Raw genomic sequence first — 9,909 nt, 5'->3', positions numbered from 1 at the left:
TACCTCGTTTGTTTTTGTGTTGGTGACATTTAACGTTGCAAGACCAGCTATCTTAATTTTGGTTTTGTTCCACATTGTCAGCTGTTTGGTGCAAGGTTGGAGTTGAGTATATCGCACATACTTCTTACATATGGTATTGACGTCAGCACCGGTATCCAATTGAAATCGTACCGTGCAACCATTTACTTGAAGTAAAGCAGTCAGTCTGTCTTTTCCATCATGCACAGCATGCAAAAATTCTTGTTCGGGTTCATTTTCCACCTCTCGTAATGTAGCTTGCTTATCTTCAATGCAGTGAACTCGTGATCGACATTTTGATTTGAAATGATTCAAACCATGACATTTTGCGCATTTCTTCCCATACGCAGGACAAAATGATTTTCCACGTTTATGGCTTTTACCACAAAAGTTGCACTCTGACAGGAGTGATGTGTGACGACGAGTTCCTCTGTTGGCATATTCATGCTTGTTGCTACTGACTTTTTGTACGGTACCATCGTCAACTTGCATTTGTTGCGATTGTGCACCAGACGAATCAAAAGAACGACAGATTTGAATGGCTCGGTCAAGAGTGAGGTCATTTTCTCTTAGTAGCACTTGGCGCACCTTATCAGGAACAGTAAAGATTATCTTGTCACGTAGCATGCGACTTTTCATGTCTCCAAAATTGCAGGTTTCTGCACGACTTCGAAGCTCTATTAAAAAGTGATCAAAGTTGCCTGTTGACCATGTGGCTCTCCAGAATTTGTATGCTTCAAGGGACTCATGCTGCCTTGGGTTGCAATATGCGGCCATTTTGTTGAACAGTTCTGCCGGGTCGTCCTTGTCTTGACCTGTTGTGTAAATGAAGTGCTTGGCTACACTTATCATACCAGATCCAGCACAATTAAGAATGGTTGATCGCTGAACTTTGTTAGGTTTCGCATCAGCTCCACTGGCTATAAGATAGACTTCTACCTGTTCTTTCCAACGTCGGTAGTCTTCCGCTAAAGACGCTGAATGTATGTCTAGAGGTTCTGGTAACCGTAATCCTTCCATTGCACATGGATACTATCAGGAAATAGGCTAGTACGGTATAGTATTGTAGGTCTATGTTAGTATACTTCGTAGGATCAACTTGTTACAACACAGGATTCGCTGCCACCATGTTAATATCGCTACTCTCGTGATATTATGTGTTGAACTAAGTCGATAAGACGTTCGGCAGAATCTCTTGTATTTAGACAGTCTTGAACATGAACGTATTACTCCACATACGAATCACAATGCACAACCAAGAAAGCACATGGCTGTAGCATGGCCAACATAGAAATCTTATTACTTAGTTCATACCTATCAACAACGGTGATGTAGGCTATGTACCGGCAAAAGTTGAACAAGTCGTTGCCCGGTTAAATCTGTGAGCAAGTTTTCTTGACTGTCCATATCTTGATTAATTCTCACATACATACTCCTGTAGACACTGCTCTTGCTGAATGGTCATCCTGATGGTGTTATAAAGTAAAAATTACCGCGCCAGAGTGTAGGCTACTAGATTTAGATTTTAGAACAGTAGTTATACGAAGTTAAAAGAATTTATAGTGGTACAAAGTGTGGTGTAAATTAGAAACAAATACAGTTACACAAACACATAAGAAACGGTGAAAACTGCAAAGAAGTGTGTGAGGTAGTTATTTAGAAGGTAAAAGTCGGATAGTGCTTCATTAAATGAAAAAATTGATTTCAATGCCAAAGAAAAAAAGCAAAACAAAATTCTCACAGCGATTACAAAAAATAAAAGGACTGTGCGTAGAGATGTAAACGAAAGTGAGGTGATCATACATTTGCTATACTGAATGCAGGCCCTTAGATTGTCTCTAATAAATATCCTTTGTATATAACTTTGCGTCACTACGCAAGAAGAGTGCGCCTTACTGTACCGTAGACCAGACCGCCCTGATAAGACGACTGGTTAGTACAGGCTGGGGTTACTGCTCATCTTATTGTACATTACCTTGGTCGACGGAGCCATCTCAGCTACTCCACTCAAAACGCTTTTTTCTCAGCAAGCCTGATGATTAAAATCAAAACACAAATTTGTCTCTCGGTTATGGTTAGGGTTAGAGCCCTGTGCACACTGCGATTGTTATAGCAAACTCTGCGGCTTATGAGTGCGACACGGAGGTGCAAACCGTATAGAATTGACCTTCTACCAAGCCTTTCACAATATACTTGGCCTGTGACTTTTAGATGACAGTACAACTCGTGCCAGACATACAGTCCAGGTGGCTGAATAACACATGGCTCACGCAAAGAAAAACACCAACTGTGATTTCTCAGAGCATGTCTAAAGGGCAATCTCACATCCGTACATAGCGTATGCGTCTATTGTCGCTTTTTATTACCCGTTAATTTGTCACCTACCTTCAAAACGTTTGGATGACATAGGCTACTCCGGTGTTTCCGCAATAGAGTCATAAACGAATTTAGTAAGCATTAAACCTCTATAAAACAAAATATTTGACAGTGCTACAAGCTTCACAAAACATATTTGAAAAGCACTACACATTTAAACTAGTCTTAAAACTACACAATGTAATGTAAGAAAAAGATGAAGGTACATGACAGCATTTATGTTGGATTGTTATGAAAAGATAGCGTTAAAATTGCTAAAGTCCCAAATATATGCAACCAGAAGATATTTGCAACGCAATAAATATTGCCAGTAAAACTAACTAAAAACGAAATTCATACATTTACTGCTAATAAGTATTGTACTAAATATAGGGAATAATGTGAAAGGTAAGTAAAATAAAACATGGCAGAGCAAAAAACATTCGGATTTAGGCAAAGCATCATAAATTTGCTAGAATATTCCGAGTGATGAGGCCACTGGTGTACTTAGGTAATAGAAGTTGTTACTCCATTTGTGCGTGTGCTAATATTTAGATACCCTGTTACAAATGTGATTATCAAAAATGACTGTTTTAATAAATGCACAGCAGTCACTTTCTCTTTGCAGCGGATAAGTCATATCTGAATCCTTTTTTAGAGGCAGCAGCTTCCTTCTTCAAAACCTGGTAAATATTTTCGTTACGTTAATTATTATCAAAACATAATTGACTGGAATAAAAAGCACTATTAAACATTTCACAAGTTAAGTTAATATTAACTGTTTAAAACTGAAATAAAAAAACTTTCAGGTAAGGTTAATTGTACAGGTAGTAAATTAGGTTTGGATAAGTGGTATAAAACGTAAAGGTTTGTTAAGTTTATCAGAAAATAAAATCTTCCATGTTTTTTCTTCTTCAAAGTAGTTTTAAATGTTTATACCCCTTTCATAATTCGTTCTTTTAATTCGTTTTGCGTAAGGGGTCGACTTTCTTCATCAGTTTTTGCTTCAAGGTCATCACTGTCATAATCATCCCTGCACAGATAAAATGGGAAATTCAGCTTAATAGGTGTACAGTTAACGTCAGTAAAACCGAACTGTTAGCTGGAGACGAAAGAAAAGTTTAGAAAACCCACAACCAGAATAGCTTGATAAACTTGCCTGAAATTTTTGTGTTATTCATGACAAACCAAGAACCTTAGGCACAACCAAATAAGTTCTATTGACTGTTTACATCGGTAAAGTCTTTTACCTATCCATTCAGAAGGCAAAAGAGAACGTCTATTTTTCTAAATGGTGAAAAAGGGCTCCACTATATTTGCTGGCCTATACCACTGTTTAAAAAGTACTCAAGCATAACCATTTTTTCTTCCCCCTTCCGAGTGTTGGGTAAAAGGCACTACCGTTAACACCACACATGATTGTACTATACTTAAAGCCTCAAGAAGAATAGTCCTGTATAGCTTTTCATACTGATAAATCTTACAAATTTTAAATATAGTTGTCATACTTGGTCTGTAGAACAGAAGCAAGTAATTTGTTTCTCTTTGCTCTCAATCTAAGATCACTGAAAAACACATTATTGATAACTACAGTATAATTGCAACTTTGCCAAATTTTAGCTGACTGCAATCATCATGATATTATGCAACCTGTCTTCTGGTGTTGCTTCTCCATTTAACTTTCTAAAATGCTCACTTGTTTAGCAACTAAACTCAATTAGAAAAAAGTAAGTATACCACATGAAAACAGATCACAAGGTAAGGCTGTCAATTACCACAGTTATGTCAAAGTTTGTGCATTAATTTGCATCCATTTTTAAGAATTCATAAAATCTGTTGACCATGTAACTATCCAATGCCGCTAGAACTCACCCTGTTGATGGTGGTGCTATCAATAGGGGTTGGACAGGGGTTACAGGCACCTGGCCAAGTATTATACGTGCAGTTTCTTGAGGATCATAAGGCTTGTCATAATCCTGCAAATTACAAATGCCATTTTAATCATTAAATCGTTTACAAGTACAGCTATTAATCAATTTGTTTTAGGCGACTAGTGTTGGCTATCAAATCATGATTATTTTACACTACCTGTGAGTCCAAATAAGACTGAGCAGATAAAAGCTCGCTAGCTCTCTGTTCGATAAGTCCCAAATATTGCATCATGTTGTCATTTTTCACACCTTCTGAACTCCCTAAGAGATCATTTAGTGCTCCTTTGTCACAGCCAATCCTTTTGAACATTGATCCAATAGCTGAAGCAATATATGGTTAAAAAGTATGCAAACAAGAAACGAAGGTTCATCTTCCATTAGCAAACAATGATGCAAGCAACAAGGAATCTAAAATAGCACACATGTCAAATATTGTTTAGATAGACTGGAGGGCCAGTGCTAAAACAAGTGATCCTGATGTCAAAGAAGGCTCATCACTAACTGTACAAAACCAAAAACGTTTCAAAAATATATACTGCAAAAGTAAAGTATTTACTGCCAAATCGTATATCACAAAACATGGCAAATTAATTTCACACTGTGACATCAACAACCAGTACCACTCGTGCTTTAATACACGGCAAACTTGCCACACATTTTTAACAGAAATTACTTTACCACTAAGCAATGTTCCCTCTAAGCTGCGCGCGTGCGCAAATGCGCACTGCTGTCACGGTCTTCGCGCACAGAAAAACTGTGCTGCGCACAAGAAAAAAATCCAACCTGAATTGAAAATAAACGCATAATAATGGCCACAGTGCGCACTGCGCACGTCTGATGTTGCTCACAGTGGACCAAGGGACTGCTCAGGGAGTTAGTGTGCTTGCTCACACTTGTGAAAAATTAGAGGGAACATTGCCACTAAGTACTAATGTACATTGGCATGCACTTCGTTACAATGCACATTAGCATACATTAGGTATTCAAGGTTTTAAGGTATTCACCAAGTCTCAGTTGATGTAAGATTTTCATAGTTGCTGTCAAAAGTTGCTCATTTTCAATGCATTTGGCCGTAGCACCATTTCTGGCATCTTCCAGTTCTTTAAGAATTTGCTGTCTATCGGATTCCAACTTAAATCCTTCCTTTTGAAAATCTCCAATTTTCTTTTTAATCTGAATATGAAAGTATGAATTTACATATAAAACCTAATTTCAACAGATGTAATTCCAAATCGTAACTTAGTTACCCCCTCAATGATGTCATGGAGACGTTCAATTTCATTATTTTGTTCATTGACATAATTAAACAAAGCAAAGTTACTATCTTCAACTGTAAATCAAAAATTGATATATGGTAAGTATAGTTGAATATTTAATGACTATATAGATCTAGTGAGGAATATTTTAGGCTTAATTTGACAGTACAGTAATATAATCAAATGATATATCTTGTTAATTGAATTGATATACAAAGACATACATTATGTGTGCTGCCTTTTTGCACACACTAAACACTTTCTGATTGTGAATATTATACCTTTGATAAAGTTTGCAACGATTTTATTGATGTCAGTGCTCCCTGTAACCTCTTCTATTTCTCTGAAGGCTGCTTCATATGATTCAATGCTTACTCTTCCATCCCCTTTCTTTTTATTTTCCTGATCTGTGAAATAAAAACTTTTACAATTATGTTCACCAATGATGAAGTGGACCAAATAAAATTAATGAAAAATATATTTATATTATTTTATTGCATTGTATTAAACCAGAGTGCCATGTATGGCCCACGGCCCAGAACGTGACCCGCGGTACCCACTTATGTAGCCCGCCTCCGGCACAGACTTCATCATGTATGCCAGTAATTCAACAAACTTTTAACTGTTGTCTGGCCCTCGCCATCATTACACTTGTATGTTGTGGTCCATTGCAGTAAATAGTTACATGACCCTGTATTAATCATTTAAAACCAAAACCATTTTTGTTGAAAACTATACCACCTTTCTGAGAAAAATTGCTGCTTCCACCTCTTGAATATCCTTTGGCCATCATAAAATCTCTCAATTTTTTGTCCTGATCAATCACTCTTTGCAGTTCCTGAAAGAAGTTATTTCAATGTAAAGTATTACCAACTTACAATGACATGAAAGTTTAGCATAAAGTTGCAATAAAAATGTGGGTCATGAAAATATGGCTTATACTTGACCACGGACTACAGTTACTGCAGTAACTAAACAGTTTAATCAAAATTAATTTTAATATTATGAGAAATTTGGGTATAAACCATTGTGTCCAACTGTTTTTAAACAACTTTGGGTTGTGAAAAAAAATATGGGCAAAAATGATGAAGCAATGAAGGTAAGCTGCTGGCAAAATAATTACAAAACTTTTGCATGAAAAGGGAGGCTGTAAATTGTAACGTGGTACCACAGGAAACTTAGTTATTCATATTTCATCAACTTCAGAAGGCTTAATTACTATAATTTAGGAACAAAACAGCCTACAAACTTTTATTTCTGCATTGAACAGCTGCAAATCTTTATCAGATTTTTCTTTGAGCAAAAATATTTTGCTGTGAGCTTCATCACGTTGGTCATAGGCAAGTGTAGACGCCTCAATTATTTGACCAATTTCCCTTTTAATATCTTTCAGTTCCTACAAAGTAATCATAACCCTTAACTTAAATTCCTTCGATTCAACTGGCATATTATGACTGCACAATCAGAAGATTAAGGTTGTATGGTCACTCAGGAAATACTTTATACAGACCTTGTCATGTTTTTTGTAAAGATGCTGAAATTTTCCTTTTTCTATTCGCAAAGTTTCAATTTGTTCACGGAGAGCACTGTTTTTTGTCAAAGCAATGTTAAACTTTGATAATGCCTGAAAAACATAAAGATAGTGTTCTTTAATACTGAAGCAACCAAGAGAAGAGAATGTCACGTGGTTATACTAAAACTTGGAGTAACCTACCATATGTTAAGGTCACACATACCCTATCAAGACGACTTTCTAAAACATTCATACGCTTTTGAGTGTGCTGGGCAAAATGCTTTGTTGATTCCCCACCACCCATTTTCTTTCTCTGATTCTGAACACGTTTTTCCCACTTTTGTATTTCTTCTTCCAACTTCAAGTGAATAATACGTTCTTCTTCAATTTCATTTATGCATCCATCTGCATAAAAAATTTTTGTATTCTGAGAGTAACATATTTCACAATAAAAAAGGTGACGCAAAGACAAAGAGATAGCAGTAGTGCACAGAAACAGTATTTAGAAGGTCACTTCCAACCTTTTTCATCCAAAAGTTTCTGTAAATCAGCAATGTTTATTTGGTCTTTTTCTTGATTACATTTGCTTTCAGCTAAGTTAAGATTTTTCTTTAAATCTTCTCGCTCTCGTTCCAAGTTTTCAATTTCAGCACTGCAGTAAAAATAGGTAGAGTACTTAGTAGCAGATTTGACAAGCAAAAAATTGAATAACTTTGATAGGCTGGACACTGCTGTTGAATTTTGTTTTGGTTTGAAGTACGCTTAAGAGCTATTATTTATATAAAGGTCTACTAGTTTACAACTTATAACCTTTCAAAATTTAAAACCTGTGATATTAAAACTACATACTTTTAGGTTATAATAAAGCCTGAAAAGGAAAGTTTTATTGTCTGTTTTAAAGATATAATCAATCATTCACAGCTGATGCATTGCATTCAAACAGCAACAAAGCTCAGCATCAATTAATCTAAAAAAGACATACCATATGAAAATGTTGGAATCAGCATGATGCAGAACAAAACACGTCCATACACAAAAGAAATATCTAACTTGTTTCAGATTATGCTCCAGCCCTCATCAGAGCAAAAATGAAGATATTTAAAATCGATATCACTATAATGAAGACGAATAATGAGAAAAATGTAGCTTTTGCTTATGAGGTTGTGTAAAGGTGTTTCATAAAAAGCATGTTTCAGTTTCAATATGATTCTAGAGATTGGGTTATGTGGTTTCACTAATACGGAATCGTGAATTTTACTTCTGTAGCCTTTTTGCACATTTGTAATATCTGAAAATTATCTATGGTAATGTTATCAAACTTGCAATCACTACATAGGATGATGTAACCTTTTATAAGTAAATCTGTTTATTTCTGCAAACGTTGTGTTAATTGCAAAATTTCGGTAAAACAAAGCAGTTTTATCTCTCCACAAACTATAAAAAACATTGTATAAAATGTGGGGGTTCTAGATCTAAAACGTTATATATCAGTTGGACATTATCAGTGCTATGTTCAATGCTGTTACTACACTTCAGGTCAAACAATTTTTAATATTTTCATGAAAAAAGACCCACTTGACAAACATGTGTTAAGGGCCAGTCTGCATTCCTTCTATAATGAATGATGGAGACAAAAGATTCATCATTTCTGATGAGCGGCTGCATTTTTACGTCAGTTTCAGAAAACAATTGGGCATGCATTACATAATATTCAGTTTACTACTTTTCTTAAAAGAGCTGCTGTGGCGGTGTGGCCAGATGGTTTTGTCTCCACCACTGTGATTATGAACCTACATTTGCATGATTGGGGCTAGTACCAAAGAATTCTGCATGAGAAAGTATTCCTAAACTTGACAAAAAACATATTATGAGTTATACCCTAATTTACTTTTAAAATGCATCTACTATAACCCATCTTCATAGTAATTTGTAGTAAAATTTATTGTGAATTTCACCAACGTCCAGTAACTTGAAACTTCAAATAATGGGAAGGAATTTATCAATCTGCCCTGCTAACTTTTAGTTAGCAAGCTACCACTGTGTGATGTCGACATGTTGTGTTAATTCTTAGTGTGTTCAAAGCTTCAACCTAGTATGTTATGCTTAAACTCTTTCAGGGAAACTATCAAACTACAGAGCAGTGAGTGACCAAACCATTGTAGAATCTATTAAAGTTATCCCATTCTATCAACCTCTGAAATCCAATTTCAACTTGAAACAACAAATACGGTAGCCATACTTTACTGACATTATAGATTTAATATTATGATTTCATACTTACAGCTGTTTTCTTATTACATCCTGAGATTCCAAGGCATAAGCTTGCCTGTCTCCTTCCATGATGCGATATTTACGTTGCAATTTTTCTAGTTCAACTTCTATATAATATTTAAAATATATTAAGTGAAGCTAGTAATTATGTTAGTGAAAAAGTCCAAGAACAGGAAATAAAATTTAATAGCAATTGCATACATTACATAATACATAAACCTAAAATAGTATTCAAAACGATTAGTCTAACCAAAGCCTTCCATGTCGCCTTCACTTGCATCAGAACGAAAGCTTCTAGCTGATTTTCCACGCGGCATTTCCTTCTTTTGTTCACTTCCAACTCAATGAAATTCAAATAACATTAAACACATAAACTTTCTGCAACGTTATAAGATATAATTTCTTTATAGTGAACATGGTATTGAGCTCACAAGTCACTTGGAAGTAAATGCACTCAAGACTCAGATAAGACTTTACAATGTATTTAATGATGTCATTTATTGTCAACAATAAGCAAATTTAAATTTATTTTTGAGGTAATTTAATCCTGAGAAGTGAGAGTTTT

The 9,909-nt window shown here is 35.4% G+C and overlaps 1 protein-coding gene across 2 annotated transcripts; it reads right to left on the bottom strand.

The window, feature by feature from the left end:
• Positions 1-2,363: 2,363 nt before the first annotated feature.
• Positions 2,364-9,743, bottom strand: LOC143449898 (coiled-coil domain-containing protein 63-like). Of its 2 annotated transcripts, XM_076950227.1 has the most exons (15): positions 9,595-9,743; positions 9,355-9,451; positions 7,595-7,725; positions 7,297-7,478; positions 7,071-7,184; positions 6,810-6,956; positions 6,302-6,398; positions 5,842-5,967; positions 5,552-5,634; positions 5,309-5,477; positions 4,462-4,625; positions 4,246-4,349; positions 3,882-3,938; positions 3,313-3,406; positions 2,364-3,056 (listed from the first exon to the last, which is right to left on the bottom strand). In XM_076950227.1, exons 1-15 carry the CDS (start codon positions 9,659-9,661, stop codon positions 2,985-2,987), a joined length of 1,704 nt encoding a protein of 567 aa, XP_076806342.1. In that variant the 5' UTR covers positions 9,662-9,743; the 3' UTR covers positions 2,364-2,984. The 2 variants fall into 2 exon arrangements, with proteins under 2 accessions (XP_076806342.1, XP_076806343.1); XM_076950228.1 differs by lacking the exon at positions 3,882-3,938.
• Positions 9,744-9,909: the final 166 nt, after the last annotated feature.

The sequence above is a fragment of the Clavelina lepadiformis genome, chromosome 3, assembly GCF_947623445.1.
Source record: "Clavelina lepadiformis chromosome 3, kaClaLepa1.1, whole genome shotgun sequence".
In the NCBI taxonomy this organism is placed as follows: domain Eukaryota; kingdom Metazoa; phylum Chordata; class Ascidiacea; order Aplousobranchia; family Clavelinidae; genus Clavelina; species Clavelina lepadiformis.
The sequence above is the reverse complement of the archived record's forward strand: the minus strand, read 5'-3'. Positions and strand labels throughout refer to the sequence as shown.

Coding starts and splice junctions, on each gene's coding strand:
- LOC143449898 (XM_076950227.1), bottom strand. CDS start 9,661: ATGCCGCGTGGAAAATCAGCTAGAAGCTTTCGTTCTGATGCAAGTGAA. Junction 7,479..7,594: donor GAAACTTTTGGATGAAAAAG/GTTGGAAGTGAC, acceptor TTTTTTATGCAG/ATGGATGCATAAATGAAATT. Junction 6,957..7,070: donor TTTACAAAAAACATGACAAG/GTCTGTATAAAG, acceptor ATTACTTTGTAG/GAACTGAAAGATATTAAAAG.